Raw genomic sequence first — 20,002 nt, 5'->3', positions numbered from 1 at the left:
TTTTTTTTTTTTTTTTTTTTTTTTTTTAAAAGAAATGGGCTTGTGGAAAGAAGGGCTTCTTAGGCTCCTCGGGATTGTAGTGACCTCGGAAAGGTTTTGTTTCCCGGCGAACTCAAATCGCCGTCTCGTTGTTCTCCGAGTGTAAAACTTTCCAGCCATCTCCTCGAGTCTCAGCTACTCAAACTGTGTTACGAGTCTATGCAAATCATAGTATTATTAGATTCCCCTTCTCCTTCCACGCTGAAAAAGTAAAATTTTTCTGGCGTATTGTCATAACTTTCAGTTTTATTGAGTACTAGTGTTGGGTTGGTGGCTTTTAATTTTTTTTTTAATTAATTTGGAGCATATGTTCATATTTCATAAAAGACGTTTGCGATTTAACGTATGTATTCACCTTCTGGCGTTTGTGGTGTTGATGTAATTTTTGGGCAACTTAATTTGTTACGGAGGTAGGGGTGCTACTTTTCTTTAGCTACCGCTGAATTTACTGCCATACTTAAATACAGCTTAGTAGTTTTCTGGGTCTTAAATATGTTGAAATCATCCTAGGTAATTTTTTTTTTTTTTGAAACAGGTAGTTGCTTTATTAACACCTGTTGTGGTTGTTCTCTTTTTAGGTGGCTATGGCTACAGGACAGGTGCTGTTTCAACGATTTTTTTATACCAAGTCTTTTGTGAAGCATTCCATGGAGGTAAGAAAATGCTAAAATTTGTATATGGCTCCAAGTGTTATTTAATCTTTGGGTTTTTTTAGCAAGTTGTCATCTTAGATGTGATCAGAGCGTTAGTAACTAGCCTGTAGATTTTATTTATCGATCAACAGGATTTTACAAAGCTACGTAGTACTGACTGTCAGATTTTTATTATTTCCTTGTTTTACTACCATTTTCTCTTGTTATCCCTCCTTAAGCTGTTGGAGGAGATCAGCTCCTGATTTGAGCAAAACATCAGTATCTTGCAATACTTATATTTCAGCATGTGTCAATGGCCTGTGTTCATCTGGCATCCAAAATTGAAGAAGCACCAAGACGCATAAGGGATGTAATTAATGTGTTCCATCGCCTCAGACATCTACGGGAAAAAAAGTAAGCTTAGACTTTGAAATAATCTTAAGTATTAATGTTGTATTTAAATTACTAAATTTCATGGGCCCGTGATAGTATCGTTCCCTGTCTAATCAGGGAACATCATGAAGAGATCTCATGAAGGAGAAAAGTGAGTGGACCCATTTCATTAAGTAAATCTTTTGGGTGTTGTAAATAGTGACATCTCTTGTTTTTACACAAACTTAACCTGCATACGAGTACTCTTTGAGGTTAAAATTATCTACTTCAGATTTTGAAATTGTCTTGCAGAAAACCTGTGCCTCTAATACTGGATCAGGAATATGTGAACTTGAAGAATCAAATTATTAAGGCGGAAAGAAGAGTGTTAAAGGAGTTGGGATTCTGTGTTCATGTAAAGCACCCACATAAGGTTTGTACTGTATAAGTTCACTTTATAATCAGTGTTTCATATGCCATAAATGCTTTGAGTAGACTGTCCAACTGCACGGAAGCTGTGTGGTTTGTGCATGATAACACTAGTTAATTCACTAAAGCTAGCTTCTTACGATCCCCGTGTCTTCTTTCTCATTTAAGAGATGCTTACTAGTTGGTCTTATATCACTGCTGAATGATGACTGGAGTTGGATACAGATGCTAAGTATTCCTTGAAGTCAAATTGCATAAGTAGGTAGCTTTGATGTTAGAAAACATCAATTAAATGTAGGTTCTTAAGCAGAAAATAATTTGGAGACCTGGGGTTGTGATAGCCTATTATCAGAAACAGTCATGATCACTCCTTGTGGAAACAGGCTGAGATTATTAAACTCGTATGAGCTAGTTAGCAGTGTTTCTGAAATTCTAAAAAGTACACTCAGGTGTGAAGGGCTTGACTAGAAATGAGATACTTTAAGTATTGTGTGTCAGAGTAGGATGATACGTGTAAGATACAACACCTGCAGTTGGTGCTTTAGTGCCATTAGCACTGTGCCCCAAGTAGCAAAGTGTGGTAAAAGAACCTTCTACTTACGTGCCAGCAGAACTTGGGATCTTGCTCTTTTCTTCCTCTAAAAACTACTGCAGCCTTAAAAGTCGTCTTAAGCCTGCTTGACTTTTGGAATTCACTCATGTTACAAGTACCCCAAAGGACAATTGTACTTGTTAATTGGTTTGAATTAGAGTAGTCTTTTTATTTCTATCCTTGTTTTCCTTTCAAAACTAAGAAAAAAACCTAGAACTGAATAAACTCGTGACATGCAACATGTTCTCTGCAAACACTGTTATACTTCTGTTACTGATTATTGCAGCTAGCAATATTTTTTTCCCAAGTTACAGCTAAAAGGAATGGTGAGTTGTGTAGGAGAACATACCTAGCTTGAAAAAGAGTTGAAGACAAGACATCTAGATGAATAGCATGGTGCCTGAGCTCGGAAGACGGAGAGCTAGGAAGGTCAGATCTGGTTGAGTGTCCAGCTTTTGCGTTGGAGAGCAGAAGCTGTGTGAATAAACACTGAGGATGTTGCAAACACTCTCCTGTGGAGTGTTTTAGATCCTGAAAGAGAATTACAGATGCCTCATGGATGTCCCTCTGAAATAAATAAGTGGCTCTCAAGATTCTTGTTAATAACTCAATAACCCATATCTTCCAGATAATCGTTATGTACCTTCAGGTATTAGAATGTGAACGTAACCAACACCTGGTCCAGACTTCATGGTAAGTTGATTTTCTTTGTTATAAGAGACCAGCAGGGGCAGTAGCAGAAATATGTCACTTGAGGCACTCTGGTCAGCATTGCTCAGAAATGATTGTGGGCCACACCAGACAGCTCCAGTGTTTCTTGGCGTGCCCCAAACTACTACTCAAATGTTGATCGGCCTCTTAAGTTAGAGGCGCTGTTTTAATGGTAAGGTAGCTTTCCACCCTGACTTCTCACTTCCCTCCTCTCTGCTTTCACTTTCCAGCTGAAGGGAAAATGTTGAGTGGGTTGTAGTGTTTCCTTGGGGTTTTTTTGTTCTTCAGAGAAAACTATGTGTAGTTAAAAAGTCTTTTACCAGTGCTGGGAAATGGCTTTTCCCAGGGCTTGGACTTGATTACAGGTGTATCAAAAACTCAGCACAGATAAATTTATTTTATCTGTACGGATAATGCAAGATGTCAGCTTCTAAGACTGAATAAACTCAAATGTTTTCATGTTTGCCAAGAAATGTCCTCTGCCTTGTCACTCTCATTACAGTAAAGATTTACTTGGGGCTGGGAAGCTTGTGTAAAATTGCAGGTCTTTAAAGAAATAATGTTTTTAAACAGTAATGCTTTTGAAGAATATTGTGGTTTAAAAACCTTTAGTGAATCCAAAGATCATATTTCTGCTGACTGAACTGTCTGGTACTGTAACCTGTGTGTAGAGAACCAGTTTTGACTTTTCTTTTCTGTACTCTTTTAATCAAAGGGTAGCCTCTGAGGGTAAGTGACTAAGACTTCTCCTCTGCTGCCCAAGAGCTGTGGTGCAGGGAGAGCTGCCGTCTTCAGCCAAACCAAAGCAGGCTCTACAAAGAGAAGGCTGACCCTAGACAGGTGGTATATACGTGATAGTATAGTAACTGGCCAACTGCTTCTTGTGCTTATACTTTTTGACTTTTATTTTTCTTGTGCATTTTGACTGTTGTATATTTTAGAACCTGGTTGTTGAAGTTCTGAGAGGTTTTGAATGTTCTATAACTGTGAAAATGATGTATTTTTACGTGATAAAGCAAATTAAGGTGGGATTTAAGTCTTAAAGAGATGAATTAACACAACAAAAACTGAAATGCAATTTCCAATTGTAAACTAGTTAGAAAACGCTTCAGTATATGTGTGGAACTTGGAGTCAGATGTAGCACTTGAAGAAACTTCCCACTACTAGTTTTCCCAGTACCATTGCATGAAGTACTAGAATGTGAGTTACGGACTACTCGTTACCAGTTTTCTACTTGTTTTGAAAGGAGGGGCAGGTGAGGAGGAGGGAGGAAATAACCACAGTTCAGAAACGGTTCGGATGTTAAAGTAACATTATTTCTGTGCTGATGCTTGTTACTTCCAGAAGCTGAAAAGTAATGGATATGCAGTATAATTGTGTTTTGAAATGCGTGTTTTTACATTACCTTTTTCTTAAAATGTTGTGGCAAGGATTCATTTCCTCATGTGTCTGATTCTGAGCCCACAGGGAAAACATGCAGAGGCCAAACTTGGAAGCAGGCATGTTTTTCAATTTGGCAAATTAGAAAAAGGCTGTATGACTTCCAGATGTTTGAAGTACCACTTTTCTTTATCGCTTCTTTTGCCAAAAGGTTTGTGCTCTCTTTTTAGTGGGACAAGAAAAGCAAGTTTCGAAGCTCCTTTCTCCTAGAAAGATGAGCTGATGTTTAGCATTGCCTCTCTGGGGTAGCAGTTGCTTTTTGTGTAAACAAGGATGTAAGACAGCGGGGGCAGGTGGGAGTTTGATGCTTTTGGGATTTGAGTTCCTTTTGTCTGTCCTGTGTAAACTGGTTACAGGTGCCTGGACGTGGTCTCTGGTTTGGATGTCTTGGGGGTTAGTGAATCCTTGTGTACTGGGTACCCACATGGTTAATTACTGCTTTCAGAAAGCATATTATTTTGAGGACTTTCTATTGTTGTTTTAGCTTTACCCCACCTGATGTTTTACTTGACATACGTGCTCAAAAATCTAGATCTTTTTAAGCACATCAGCTGGCAGATTCAGAGGAAGTTACTTTGTGTATTTAAGATTTAGAAGAATTATGCTTAAGTGTACTGACTGGAATATATGTAATATTTTACAGTTTTCTCATTCTGTGAATATTCATTTTAAGCAACCTTACTGAAATGGGACAATTTGGAAACCGTATTTCATGTGCCAAAGAGGAGATCTGCCTGAATACTGAGTATTCTCCTGAATTGATGTTCCCAAACACCCTGATTTCTTCTATGGCTGCTTTTTGCTTCAAAAAGAATTCTGTTCTGGATGGAAATTAATGCTTCTGGAGGAAAAGGGACCCCTTAAATCTCCAGTGGAAGTGGACATGTGCTGAAGTGGACGGTGTTTTCATGGGAGAACTACTACAGGAGCTACAGCTTTAAGGAAACCATCTGGGTTCACCCTATTGCAGAGAAACATGTGAACCTAAAAGTCTATAACTCTGAGTACTTCAGATTATATTGTATGTTGTCTTGATGAAAATAACTTGTCTGTTGCATGAGAGCAGGCCAGTAGAGATCCAGAAGGAAAAGTGAGGTTAAAATTGGTTCTCTCTTCACAACTGAATTTTCAGCAGTCAGTCTGTCAAATTTAATTTGTCACACATCCCTCCCCTCGAGGGATATTTTTTTTTTGTAGTAAAATCAGTCAGCTTTTCTTTAGATTTACAGGAGTATAATGTTGAAGTCTAGTAACGATGCAGAAAGTAATAGTTCTTGTAGAAGTAAAAAAAAAAAAAAAATCCAAAAAACCCCACCAAACAACTTTGCAGTGCTATGCAGCTTTGTTGATATCCTGTCTTTCAGGAATTACATGAATGATAGCCTGAGAACAGATGTCTTTGTAAGATTCCAGCCAGAAAGCATTGCCTGTGCATGTATTTACCTCGCAGCTAGGACGCTGGAGGTGAGCATCCAGTTCCATCATTTGAAGTTTGTTTAGTGTTTTCATAGAAACAGAAAAAAAAAACGTGTTTTCCCTTCCCTTTCAGATTCCACTTCCTAATCGTCCACACTGGTTTTTACTCTTTGGAGCAACAGAGGAAGAAATTCAAGAAATCTGCTTAAAAATTTTGCAACTCTATACTCGGAAAAAGGTTTGTTTCTGTTTCATGTTTTTGAGCATTCATTAAACGCTGCAGTTTAGAACCCGAGTTGCAACACTTTATCCCGTTTGAAACTAGCTGTAAGCCTGGTGTGTTAAGTGGAACAGGATAGTAGTTACAGTGTCTGGGTCTCTTTAGATTGATAGGTTTTGTTTTGTTTTGTTTTTTTACCCTCCCCACCCCATGAGCAAGTAAGCAGAAAGTCTAGTTTACTAAATTCTGCTATAAGCGGTTCTCCTGTGTTCACAGGTTGATCTGTCTGATCTGGAAAGTAAAGTAGAAAAGAAGAAGTTAGCTATTGAAGAGGCAAAAGCACAAGCTAAAGGTCTAGTACCTGAGGGAGCCCCAAGTTTAGATAACACATCAGGATTTTCCCCTATCCCAAAAAATGGTAAGTAGTGGATAACTTGTTTTTAATAACTCTTCATCCTAAATGTATATTTACCCATTTGGGATGCATATAGTGTGGTTTGGGTTTTGTTTTGGGTTTTTCTGGGGCTTTTTAAGCTGGCTTCTAGCAACTATTCAAATGGCAGAGTTTGAATAGCATTGTAACTTTGTAATTTCTTGGAAGGGATGAAGGCTAAAATCAAATTAGTCTAAAATTAAGGCTGCTTTAAACTCTTACAGTACAGGAGCTCGCTTTTATGTGGTTTTGGCAATAAACTCGAACAAATACTTACAATGGGCATGTTATGCTAAAGCAATATGAAAGCACAGGTATGATTAGGAACTCTGGCAGGAGTATTTTTGGGGTGATGGGTGGGGAATATTTTCCTGCATACTTGGTCGAAAGTTTCTTTTTACCTTTAAAAAGATATTGAATAATTGGCAAGAAAAGGAAGTTGCCGTTCTGTCTTCTTGAAGTGGTTTTGAAAGCAACGTGTTAGTATTGCAGTTAACTCCCTGGAGTCACTTGAGTATTTTGGCAGAAGTGTTTCGGCTTCTGCCTTCTGTGAAGTGCTTCAGGTTACTTCTGGTGGGTGGTTGTGTGTGTGCATGCCTGCACAGACGCACAAACTGCACGTGCACGGTACTGGGTAGTATAAAGGTGATAAGATGAGGTGAGGGGAGGTTTCAGTCCTTTCAGTCACTACCCATACTTTCAAAATAAGGTAACAAAGGCTTGTTTTTTCTAGACTCTCCAAAAGAAGTTAAAGGAAATAAACCTTCACCGCTACCTGTTCAGGCAATGAAGAATGCTAAAAGGAAAATAGAGGGAGCAAAAAGAATGAGTTCAAATAGCCCAGTAAATGGGTAAGGCTTTCATAATAAAGAAGCTTTTTTTTTTTTCCCCATGACTACTTGAAGCAAAATAACTTACTGTTTTATTGTCTCTTGCAGCGTTCAGAAAGGAAGAGAAAGCAGAAGTCGAAGTGGGAGTCGAGATCAGAGTTACTCAAGATCACCATCCAGGTCTGCATCCCCTAAGCACAGGTATGTCCTGCTGTAGATGGTGTGCTCAGAGAAGCTCCCAGACGGCCATTTCGGAGTGAGCTTTGGTAGTTTCTCATCAAGAGAGGATGTGAAACAACATAGCACTGGGTGCTACTGGTTAAAACTCCAGAAACAATACAGTAAGAGTTGTACACCTTTGGCTTGAGTCAGGGGAGTTACAGTGTCTGACCTTGTCCTGCCTGTGCCAGATGGACTGCACTCAGTGTCAGCCTGTTGCTGGTGCCTTACAGCCCACCAGGCAGCAGCACTGCCTTGTTGCTTTGGGATTTTGTTACTTAAAGTTGGGTGTTTGTGGCCCCAACCTTTAATGAATTATGTTTTCGCTGAACTACTGGAGTAGTTAAACCATTTTCTGGAGTAGATGAACTTAGAGCTCCGGCCTTAGTCTCACAGGCAGTTGCTCCTGCAAGACCTTAATTTATGAAATACAAAATGATCCTGATTTGTATCTAGTTGAGAGTAATAGAGATTCATGCTCCTCAGTCAATGCAACTGTGACTTCTGATTCAGCAGTCTACCCCATTGGGTTTGGGTGTGTGCTGATAAAATCATGGCTTTGTGTGTGTAAAAGACCAAAGCTAAAACCTGCTGATTAAAATTCTTCAGTGTTGAATTCAAAATTGCATTTTAGTAATTATCTGTATTTAATGAAACATCTTTAAAATCTGATTTCTGTACTGCCTTTGACTTTGAAGTTCAGCATATAACTATGATACCTATGGAGGGGAAATCAAAGAGACCAAAACGTTAACTCCAAACTTGGGTGTTTTGGTAATGGTATTACTGTAACTGAAGCAGAAGTATTTTTACCTTTTGTCCTATTGTTGGCGTCGCCTTGAATCTGGCAGTTCCTCTTGGCTATTTGTGCATGTTCTCTAAGCAGTGAAGGAAAAAAATTGTAAAACTGAGACATGACTGCTGTGCTCCAGATGGATGTGAGTTTCTAAAAACCAGTATTTTGCAGTAGCCAGATGTGATCAAGTCTAGGACAGAGGATTAGTTTTCATTGAAAACTGAAGGAGAGAATCCAGAATTAAGTGCCTGGTCTCAAACTGTGCTTGCACACCTCGGCTGTGTCAGTGAGGAGTGTTTGTACGGTGCTTACTGAAGTGTGTCTCTGTGCACTGTGATTGTGTTTAGCTGCTAGCAGCGAGGTGGAGTCGTTCTGTTTAATGTTAAGCAAATTGTCTTTTCTCTCCTGTTCTTTTTCCCAAGGAAAAGTGAAAGTTACTCCACATCAAGTGGCTCCAAATCCCACAGCCGTTCCAGGAGCCGCAGCGACTCTCCTCCCAGACAGTTCAACCACAGTTCTAGCTACAAAGGTTCCAAGGTGCGAAGTTACAAGAAATCAAAGGACTACAAATACTCGACACACAAACCACGGAAATCGCGCAGCCGGAGTTCGTCGCGGTCCAGGAGCCGGTCCCGGGAGCGCTCTGACCATTCGGGGAAGTACAAGAAGAAGAGTCACTACTACAGGAATCACAGGCACGAGCGCTCACGCTCCTACGAGCGGGCGAGTCATCGCTATGAGCGGGACCATCCCGGCCACAGTCGGCACAGGCGATGAATAAAGCCAAAAGTTCTTTCCTTTGGAATTAAAGCAGTGGAGCTCTTCCCTGCGTGAGCTTTGCAGCGTAGAGTTATCCACCTTGTAAACCACCTCGCTTGAGTAATGTCCATTCTGTTGGCAATTCTGTCCTTACTGTCCTGAATCCAAAGGAAAGATGGTAGCAAGGGAGGTTGATTGAAAGACTGAACTTGATAGATGTCTTGGTGACTGTTCTGCTGCAGAATGTGTCTCTGGAGGCTCCATGCCTGCTCGTTAGTAATTTTGCATACCGTAGTGCAGTGGAGTGTTACTTGGGACTTCCAGTTCTGCGAGTTGGACCCCTGTGGCTCAGCAGTTTGCAATACTGTGCTGAACAGTCCTTCCCTGTGGAACTAGAAGGCTCAAGACAGTTCATAAAAACCATTGGAGTGGCTTGGTGCTAACAAAGCTGTCTTTTCATACTGACTCAATTATGTTGTACAAATGTAAGGTGACTTTTTCTAGAACTGTTGCCTATATTAGGTTATATATGTGTATATATATTTTGCAGTGTTACAGTACAGTATGGGAATATGGCCTTACTAGCCTTTACACTTTATCCACAATGTAAATAAGCATTTGTTTAATACAGGTGGAAGATATATACAGAAAACTCAAAACTTGAATTCTATCGAAAGACTTGTGTAGAAAATTCTGATAAATGTGAAAGTATTTAGCTCTGTGTATTGAGAGTAGTATATTTTTATCTGTGCAATGCTGTGTGCAGGCCACCAGCTCATAAGACATTTCCTATATATACGTTTTAAGTGGTTTGAAATTCTTTACTCAGGATCTTTGACACTCTGAAGAATTAGTAGTTTGTCAATCTGCATGCTTGTTGAAGAACAGAGCATTTAAAACAAAAAGAAAAAAAGAAAAAAAAAAATAGCAAAAACCCCACAGCCCAGTAGTATCAGTTCTAGTGGTATATCTGAGCTGTTACTCTCATGCTCCCTAATTTCATTAAAGTATTTGATTTTCTATTAAATTTACTTGACAGTAGTTTCTTATGAGCTGTACCACTGTGCCTACTCCTAAGGAAGGAAATTTGGTGCTGAATGAAGAGATTATCAAATTGCAGCAGATTTCAGACTAGCCCAAGTTGTTCCACCCTGAATATGGGTGTAGCAGATGTGGTGCTGGGCCCATCCTGGGGGCGGAGCAGGGTGTGAAGTGGGGTGCTGTTACATGAGCCTTTCGAGCTCTGAGTAGGGTCTTATTAGAGCCTATGCCCTCTCTGGGAAAACAAGATGCTTGAGGCTTTTTTGTGGTCAGTCTTGTGGGTGCCTCAGTGTGGCAGTGACCCTTGTAATGCTGCTTTTAAATCCAAACCAGTCTTGTGGCCACTTTCTTAATTTTTAATACGGAGGCAAGGCAGCTGACAGGATTTGCAGGCAGCCTTTCCTACAGTCAGCCTTTCCTACAGCCAACCTCTAGTCTACCAATCTCCTGAGCTCGGGCTGTGCAGGATTAGGCTGTGTGATTACCAGTTGGAGGTATCTCTGCACTCCACTAATCTTTGTTTGAACTAAGTGATGCTTTTGACCTCCAGCTCCCCCAGACGTTCTGTTCTGTAACAGGAATTACTACTTTAGGCAGTTACCTGTTCTAAATGTATTGCTACTGGATACTTTCAGTGGGAGCCCATATTTTCTGTGCAGGGGGCAGGCTAGTTATTTCCTCAGCATCTCACAGTAGCAGCACTTGGTTTGTAGTTCTTGGCTGTAGTTCTGATTACAGGAGAAGAGAAAAAAAAAGATACAAGGAAGGCTCCTTGGAGCTTTCAGCAGAGTGCTGCTGTGGAATCTGTTCCTGAATCAGCAAGCTCGCTGCTTTAATGTGACCTTTGCACACAGGTGGAAACTAATTGTTTTCGTATGTAAATAATTGAGTAGAAGTCAAAGTATTAAAGGAGCTCACACGTAGTGTGGTACAAAAAGTGACTTTGACCTACTCAGCTGTGAACAGCCTCAGGTAACAATGTTGGCTAGAGAGTTCCCATTTTGAGACTTAATTCTTACTACCTGGATATTTTTTGGAGCAGGTCAGTCTCAAATCTGTTTACTAATTCCAGTCCTAAAAGGTTGTCAGTGTTTCTAAGTCCATCCTTTGTCAGTTTAAAACTCTTAAACTTGTCCTATTCTGACCCCCTGATCCAGAGCCCCTCCCCACTTTCCTGCAGCCCCTTTCAGCCCTGGGGGGCCGCTCTAAGGTCTCCCCGGAGCCTTCTCTTCTCCAGCTGAACCCCCCAGCTCTCTCAGCCTGTCCTCACAGGGGGTGCTTCCAGAGCGGAGCAGAGGGGGAGAATCCCCCCCTGGCCCTGCTGCCCACCCTGCTCTGGGGGCCTTTCTGGGCTGCGAGGGCACGTTCCTGGCTCACTGTCAGTTTTCCACCCCCTGACACCCCCAAGTCCTTCTCCTCAGGGCTGCTCTCCAGCCACTCCTCGCCCAGCCGGGGTTTGTGCTGGGGATTGCCCCGACCCACGGGCAGGACCTTGCCCTTGGCCTTGTTGCACTCCCTGAGGTTTGCACGTCCCCCCTCTCCAGCCTGCCCAGGTCCCTCTGGATGCCATCCCTTCCCTCAGCGTGTCCCCACCCCACACAGCTCCGTGTTGGTGGGGAACTCTGAGGGTCCCTCGATTCCCCCTGACCCTGTCCCCAGCAAAGCTGTTAAACAGTGGCGGTGCCACCCCCTGAGGACACTGCCCGTCCCTGCTCTCTGCTCAGACGTTGAGCTGTTGACCCCAACTCTTGAGTTCCACCATCCTGCCCGTTCCTGATGTGCTGAGTGGTGCGTCCACCACATCTCTGATTTAGAGGCGAGGATGTGGTGGAGGATGGTGTCAGATGCTTTGCACAAGTCCAGGTAGATGATATCAGTTACTCTTCCCCTCTCCACCCACACTGTAACCCCATTGTAGAAGGCCACCAGATTTGTCAGGCACCCCCTGCCCTTAGTGCAGCCACGCTGGCTGCCACCAATCGCTTTATTTTCCATGTGCCCTCACATAGTTTCCAGGACTGAAAGCATGACTTCATTCTGCTCTGGATGCTTCTGGAATTGCCTCTTGTCCAGTTCCTGAGGAAAGCAACATGCAGGGAGGCTTCACAGCTCCAGAAAGACATTAAGAGGGATTACCTTAGTTAAGACAGTAAAAAGTGTCTGTTTTGCTGGCTACAGACATGACCTCTCTCCAGCACAAGTAACATGCACAAGGATAAAGGTAAGACCCAGCCTGTGTGTGTGCTTTTTTTATGGCAATGTGTCTCAGCATAAAAATTGGCATCTGTGTTCTATAAACTGCTGAATAAATAGCAATCTACTTTCTAGTACATTTGTTAAAATCTGGAGAGGAAAAAACAAGGGAGAAAGTGTGTATATTTTTACATTTAAAGTGTTTTGGTTCCAAAACGAAAAGGTTTATATCACAGGATTAAAAGACGTCCTGTTCTAGGAGAGAACAATCTGTTTTTACCAGCAAAAAGCCCAGTACAGATAGCTCCACCGGATGTCTTGGCAGCGGGGTGGGTTTGGGAGAAGAGATGTAGAGTAGCGAGAGGAAGCGTAAGGCAGAGCTGTTGAAATCCGGGGGCTGCTGCGTCGGCTGGCAGCAGATGCGCCGCTGTTGAACGCACGCGTGCCTCTTTTCACTACCTGCTGCTGCGGTGTGCGGCCCTGAGGGCCGGCAAACCTTGCCTTTGCTCAGGAAGTCCAAGATTAAAGAGTTACCGCATCTATTTGGTAACTCTAGGCTGTTCACCAGCAAGTAGTCTTTCAGCGTTTACTGTCGGAGCGCTAAGAAGCGTCGTCGCTGTCGTACTGCGCAGTGTTGGTGACCTGTGCCAAAGTTTACACCCCGCCCCTCATTCACCCAACCCAAGCAGAAACAGAGGTGATTTTTGTGGTGTGCAGTTTTGTTTGTTTGTTTTTTTACAATATTTCAGGGGCTTGTCTTTTAATTTTTGCGCGTATACGCAACAGCCTCCACGTGCATCAGATATCATCTGAATTTCACGAACAGGAATGACTCTATTCCTCCGTGCAATAATGAACGAGTTGCACAGGTAACGACTGTAGCTGATCTCTGGGAGATCAGAGAACTGTGGCTCCTGAGAATCTGGCCCCTTGACACATGGAAAATAGGCTACAGTCAGTTCTTGTGGTGTGAAAATGTTTCAAAGTGGCTGAACATCTGTGATGGTTTTGATGTGAGCCAGCCACAGGGAACTGTTGAGACAACTTGAGGAAGTGTGTGCTGCTGACAACAAGCAAGCCAGAAGTCCCATTAATGGAGCTGACAGATTATTTTCTTCTCTTTTCTTGGCACCACTTTGCGTTTGTTCACTTAATCTTTTGTAAGCGCAGTTCCTGTGGTAGGTGTCGAGTGGATGTGATTGGGCACAACACTGCAAAAGAGCCTGGCAAAAAAAGAAACCGGCCCAGTCTTTGGAGAAAACGTTGAGAAATACTGTGTCAAGTCATTTCTTTGTTCCCCACATATGCTTAGTGCCCTCGTACAACCCTACGTTTTGTCTCTACATCTGATTAAGTGTCAGTTGCTTTTCCCAACGTTTCCTACGGAGCTGAAAGGAACAGGGCTGCTTTTTGTCTTATTAGAAAAACCTCCTTCACCTTGGGGTCATCTGATGGGGTAGCAATTGGAAACCACTGGTGCCTGGCAGAACTGCGGTGGTTCCTGTGAAAAGGTGTGATGAGACAGTCTATACCCTAACCATGACCTAGAAAATCCCCCTTCTGTCAGCCAGGCAGCCAGTCCTGCACATGAGCTCTCAGAGAATTTGGCAGTTCTTTGGTAAAGAACTTGTTTTCTGAACCTTTTAGTTCTCTAATTTCTACTCATTTTCCTCTTAAGTGGAGCTGAATATAGAATAAATGATGTGTAATCCTACTCAGACGTTATTTCACTATTTCCTGAAGGATCAGCTGCTCTTTTCTAGATGCCATTAGTGTTTGACCTAGTGCATATTGTAGGAGGCTGGAGAAGTGGTGCAGGCCTGCATTATGATTATCCTTTAATCCAAACATAGTCTAAGTAGTCAGAAAATGGGACAACCTCTGACCTGACTAGTTCCTCCAGCTGAAGCCTGTGCATAGTAGTTTCACTCTATTCATAGTACCAAGACCAATCTTTTTTCTTCAGCTCCCCCCAGCTACCAGCACTTGTGACTATAACATATCACAGATCCTACAGGATTGAGAATTTGTTTCCAACCCGTACTCCTACTGGGTAAGAAATTGTGAGAGAATCTAAGTTTTCATTTAAAGAAAACAAAAAAAATGCTAGTTCTCATGGTTACAAAGATTACAAAACACAGAAATCTGGTGTATCGGGCTGAGGGAACAGAAGACAAGGAACTTAGGTTTAACTAAAATAAATTAAAAGCGTCACATTTTTAAGGTGAGTTATGACTTCTGTTCTCTGAACATCTGAAGACTGCAACGTGGCTCTCGCTGATCAGAGCATCTCTCAAGTTACTCCTCTGTGATCTCTCTCTATCTGGTGTTCACTTGTAACTCCTCCTGCTTGGAGAGAGGTTATCTTGCTGGCTAGAAGCTTTGAAGGGACAGTACTTACTGAAACCTCTGACTTAGAAGACACTTTGGTCTTGGCCAGGCTATGGTTCTCTTTCCTCAGATAAAGCCTTCTCGGGGCTCTGGCATCGCAGCCTAGTCCTCCTTCCTTCATGGGAAATAATCCTCCAGGCTTCCTGCCTCCTATTTCTTCAGCAGTGGACTCCACAGCTACAAATCCAATGTGCCGGTGGAAGGTCACACCTTCAGATCTCTATTTGCTCTGCATCAGCAGAGGGTCAGCCAAAAAAGCTTTCCTTCCTCAGGTGAAAGCCTAAATAATTATTGCCTCAGATACAGAACTTCATCCAGCTCAGTGTGTGCCAGGCAGGTGGTGACCAAGAGGGACAGATCCGGCCCGTTGGCTGAGCCGAAGACAGGAAGGCAGGGGTTAACACAATCAAAGAATGATTGAATGAACAACAGAGCTTGGAAATTTTGAGATCAGATGGGAAAAGCAGGTTTCAATTCCCTGTTAGGCATTTGGAAGGAAGGCTTTAATGGAGATTTACCATGAGCTTCAGTGCAGACACTGCTTCCACACAGAGAGCTGGGTGCTGGGCCCTTTGCCCCTCTGGAAAATCAGTGTGGTGGGAAAGGGGAGGGAGGTTCAGCTTCTGTCAGAAACTGTCCACCTTCATTGCCGAGCTCACTGTCTCTGGAGTCTGGCCAGATGTCTTGGAGTCCATCGCCACCTCTGAAGCCCACTTAAGATCTAACACAGCCAGGTCTGAAGTACCAAAACTGACCACAGCTTTGGTTTATGGTGTGTTTTGTGCACCTCTGTTTGTGAAGGGTGGCTATTCTTTTCATGTTTGACTTCCCAGAGTCTGCTCAAACTGAGTTCTGCTGACCTGAAGGCTGTGGATTGGTGATTCAAACCCATTTAGTTAGAGGGAGTGTCTGGTTTAAACCTTATTTTGCTTGTTTTGCCTACAGACTGTCACTCTATTAATGATTTATAGTTCCACAAACATTATAAATATCCTGATATTCTGATATGTTCTTGGGTGGAAAAAGTGCCAGAGACCTGCCAAAAAAAAAAAAAAAATAGCCTTGCAGCATGTCCTGCACAAAACCAGACCTAAGCCAAAGAGGAGCTGAATGAACGGAGCTCACTCAAATACAGAAACTGCAAGTAGCAACTATTTAAGAGTATTGCTTCATGCAAAATAAAATGAGTATTTTCTCCATTGTCCTGCCAGGTAACTTGTCTCCAAGGGTTGCCAAGCAACCCTTGTTTTTATTGTCTTTAAATGTGGGTGAGAAATTACAAAGCAAAACAATTCTGCCTCTGGTGTATCCAACTCAGGTTGAGCTGAACAGCATAAAAATTTGCCTTGTTAGGCTGTGGTTAACAGTGCTGAAATCTGGACTCGACTTCAAGAGTTAAACAAAAGTAGGCCTGGAGGAACTAGCTTCTAGTACACAGAACTTGATTAAAAGCTGTGGCGAACGGAGTGAAAGCTGGAAAGGTGCTGAGGAGTGCTGAGGTGAGGAGACGTGACGGGCTGGCCAGTCACTTCGGGTGCAGTTTAAGTGCAGCTGGTGGGAAAGAATCCTCCCACACCAGACCTGGCTGCTGTTTGCCGTTCCAGCACAGCGAGGAGCTCTGGGCAGTGTTTCTCTCCCGTGTTCCTTGCGATGTCTTGTAACATCTTCCTCTAGTTAAGACCATTTCTTCCCCTTTGAGACTTACTCTGAATTCCAGACAAGAGAGAAGCATCCTGTGCACAAAGTCCCAGCCGCACTCGGGCTGCGACAAAACCCGCCTTGACTTCAGTGGGATTTGATCCTTTTTGTTCTGCGGGTCAGCACAAAAGCTGCTGGCACAAACCCACTCCAAACGGCTCAGTGAAGAAATATCAATGGCAGGACCCGGCCTGGAGGAGGAACGCAGTGAGGAATACCTGAGAAACTGAAGGCAAACAGCAGTGAAGCAAAGTGACATTTGCAGATTTAACCTGCAGTCAGCAACAATCACGTCGGCTTGCAAGTGTAAAGCACTTCGGGGGGGTTCTTTGTCCTCTCAGGTCAGCAAAGTTGTGCTGTGATGATGGTGGTGCCCGTGACAGCCCTCCTGCACCGGAGAAGGGCTCTCACGGGCTGCTCAGTGCTTCTGCAGCAGCGTGTACACGCCGACACACACCCGGGGGTGTCGCTCCCAGCGCTGTCGCTGTCGCCTTCGCTCACGTGCAAAATTCCAGCTACGCCTGCCAGCACCAGCACTCGGATGTGCTGACAGCAAGGACTGAATAAATTACAAGTACAAAGAGGACGACTAAGCGGTCTTACGCCTGACGGGGATTTTTAAAAAATTCTCCAAAACTCACAAAATGCTGTTGGTAATGCACAAAGGGAATTGGTCTGAAATTAAGACAGGACGGACGGGAAGGGAGGTAGTTGATTAAACCACTTGGAAGGGGGTGTTAGTGTTTGAGACAGAGATTTCTGGAACGGAGCTTTATTTGGAAGAAAGGAGAAAAACACAGGTATCGGTATACAGGGCAACCTTAGCGCTGGCTTGTTGCCACATCTGATCTTTGCACAAAGATGAGCTTTTCCCACTAGCTTTAGAGAACAGTGGAGTCTAATTCTGTGGATCTGCTTTAAACAAAGGGTGATGGATCCACACGTTCATTTTTATATATGGCAGAGCAGTAACCAGACATTTGTTTGATTGTGGTGATGCTCTGGAACCCCTTGATACTGGCCCTTGATTTGTGTGTACGTGTGTGGGTGCTCGCAGCTTACACATGGCTGAACACACATTCGTTCCAAGCCTCCGTGCGTGAAACCAGCCTCTCCCCTGCAAGGCTGAGCCAAGCTTCAGTGACCACCACCCCTCGCTGGGGGCAGCCAGCCCCTGGCAATGTGAGTTCCAAAGCTGCTGAACCCTGAGATGATGGAGGGGTTGGAGGCCCTTCCTCAGGCTCCTGGTGCAGCGTGACTCACAAGTGATCCCTTCATGGCACGTGAGTTCCCTTCAGTCTTCAGAGCACTTTTCCTTACAAAAACAATGTCACGGGGCCAGGAGAGGACACGATGAGGAAATACTAAGAATATTCATACTACCTGAGAACTTAAGATACCAAAGCTGGGGAATTCCCTCTCTGTCCTGTGTAGCTGATGGGTAAAGACACATATTCAAATTTCAATTAGACTTCTCCAAACCCTGCTGTGGACGAGTCCCTTTCTCAGAACTACACAGGAATAGCAGCTGCCTAAACGTACACAGCCTAGACAGCGTGAACACTTGCCCAAGCTGACAAAGGAACTTGTTGTACAGCCAGGAGTTGAGGCATAATTCTCTGAAAGTGTCTGAACATTTCTCGGGCCCAGGGAGAAAGGGACTGGCCTGACTAGGCAAGCAGTCGGTGGCTCTTGTGCCCAGCAGTGCCTCCAGCCTCTTCTGCCCCCAGCACTAACAGCCTGTAAGGAGCCAACGTGACTTCAAAATGAATGTAGCTACCCCAGCCTCGGAGGTTGGAGAGAGTAGTATTTCTATGGGAATAAGTCAGGGAGAGCAGAGGGAAAGGCAATGGCGTTTTCAACATCCCCTTGGCAGTCCTCAGAGACCTGACGCAAAGCCTGTTGAAAGCAGAAGAAATCTTTCCATCAGTGGCCTTACCTGTGGTGGTAATGGCACTGCTTGGGGTTGTAAGAGTGGCAGCAGGCTGCTGCCTTCCCTTTGTGAGCCCCAGTAATACACAGTAAGCCCGAAAAGCTGCAGCAAATTGGTCTGAGCCCAGTGTGGAGACAATGGTCCTGGTTCCCAGCTGATGGATATCACTCCCGCATGGGAGTGAGCGGGGCCGGGAGGATTTTCACACAAAGGCCTGCCTGCTTGTCTGTGACTCCGAATGAGCAAGGCACTATTGCAAAACCAAGGTGGCCATTCCCTTTTTGGCGTGAGTCATCCATCAGGTAGAGTGCAGTAACTGGGTGTTGTTCCCTGACCTATGGCTCGGTGCCCTCAAGACAAATCCTTTCCCCTCTGTTCCCCAGCACTGAAGCGCAGCCGGCTCCTCTCGCCACTTCTCTTACGATCCCTATCAGGGCAAGGGCCAATTTATGATGAATATTGCCCTTACGGTTTGTTTGCAAAGTGCTGCGTGTGTTTATGATGCCATAAAAAGGCAACGTAACACACAATTAAACGCAACATACTTTGTATTTAAAACTTGCACTGGGCAAACAGTGTGTATCTGCTAAACCTTGGACTCACTTTCCTGCTTAATATTAAAAACCGACTGGAGCGTTTGGCTCAGTGCGAGCCGGGGACTCTGCACTTGAGAGCAGCTGGGGTCTGTTCTGGGCAGAGACTCGGTATTTCAGAAATAAGCATCGCAACCACAGCTTTCTACACAAAGATAACAACAGAAACACTAATGAAGAAGCTACGTCACTGGTCAGCTTTGCTTCCAGTCGAAACTTTTCGTGTCTAAGGGCCTGAGGTAGGAGGAATGACTGCAAGTATCTTGTCATCCTCTTCTCGCCCTGGGAGCACGAGGGGGAGATTCAAACCTTCGTGTGAGCTATCCAGCAGTAAGAGAGGTTTTCAGATACACAGCTCCCGCACGTTATTTGGAGCTACTGCAGCTGTTTAGAAATAAAGAAACCGAAAGGGAAACGGGGCAGACCCATCAGATGTTTTGGGCTTTTTCACTGAATTTGAACAAATTGCTAAATCTCTTTGTGCTTTAGTTTTCCAAGCATGAGCAGAGAAGCTATTTTTGACCTACTTCAGGATGAACTTAATGTTTTAAAAGCTCAGTGATCTTTTAATAAAGAAAATAAAGAGCAATATAGTACTAGCAGGTGTATTTAAATCCTTTACACCTACGTACACCAATTTAGGAGTGTGTGCAGATCAATAGCGGACTATTTGGCTGGGAAAGCATGCCCAAGTGCTGTGGGTGATACGGCTGAGGGGCAGCCGAGGGAAGGAAGCCTGCAGTGATTTCCAGGAGCAGGTCACCCACGACGCGCGGTCAGTAGGAAAGTCATGCTCGGGGCAGTCCAGAAAGGCAGTAACTTAGAGAGTCCACAAATGTGGGTTCAGTTCTTGCCTGTTTGAGAACTTCTAGCTTTTCCTCTACCCACTCTTAGATGCTGGGGGTAGCAATTTCACCGTCGCCCGTTTCTGTCGGGCTCACGAAGGAGGGTGATTCCCGACGGGGCGGTCACTCGATGCTCAGCCGTGCTCGGGGCGGTTCTGGTTATTCCCTGCAGACTTTTGTGAGACGGGGCGTTTAGGGACCGGCTTCAGTTGTGATCTCAGCCAGAGGAAGAGAGGCAGAGCTTTTTCTTCCCCTTTTGCAAAGCCAACGGCTTCCCGAGCACGCTCCTTCCTCCGCGGGGCTCCGGCCGAGACTCGGGCCATCAGCCCACGCTGCCGAGGGCTGGGGGCTGCGTGGCCGCGGGCTCTCGGGACGCTCCGCCAGCCCCGACCCCTCCGAGCCGCCTCCCCCCGCCGTGG

General features: G+C 44.1%; 1 protein-coding gene across 7 annotated transcripts; it reads left to right on the top strand.

Annotated features, from left to right (window-relative positions):
* Nucleotides 1-576: 576 nt before the first annotated feature.
* CCNL2 (cyclin L2) lies at nucleotides 577-9,916 on the top strand. 7 transcript variants are annotated; one of them, XM_026862522.1, is made up of 10 exons: nucleotides 577-692; nucleotides 976-1,085; nucleotides 1,356-1,476; nucleotides 2,693-2,757; nucleotides 5,581-5,680; nucleotides 5,766-5,870; nucleotides 6,129-6,270; nucleotides 7,019-7,136; nucleotides 7,224-7,316; nucleotides 8,553-9,916. In XM_026862522.1, exons 1-10 carry the CDS (start codon nucleotides 624-626, stop codon nucleotides 8,905-8,907), a joined length of 1,278 nt encoding a protein of 425 aa, XP_026718323.1. In that variant the 5' UTR covers nucleotides 577-623; the 3' UTR covers nucleotides 8,908-9,916. The 7 variants fall into 7 exon arrangements, with proteins under 7 accessions (XP_026718323.1, XP_026718324.1, XP_026718325.1 ...); XM_026862523.1 differs by having other exon boundaries at nucleotides 578-692; nucleotides 976-1,089; XM_026862524.1 differs by lacking the exons at nucleotides 577-692; nucleotides 976-1,085; nucleotides 1,356-1,476; nucleotides 2,693-2,757 and adding an exon at nucleotides 3,507-3,615 and having other exon boundaries at nucleotides 4,244-5,680.
* Nucleotides 9,917-20,002: the final 10,086 nt, after the last annotated feature.

The sequence above is a fragment of the Athene cunicularia genome, assembly GCF_003259725.1.
Source record: "Athene cunicularia isolate RWA chromosome 21 unlocalized genomic scaffold, athCun1 chr21_part1, whole genome shotgun sequence".
Lineage (NCBI taxonomy): Eukaryota > Metazoa > Chordata > Aves > Strigiformes > Strigidae > Athene > Athene cunicularia.
This window is presented reverse-complemented; position numbering and strand designations above follow the sequence as displayed.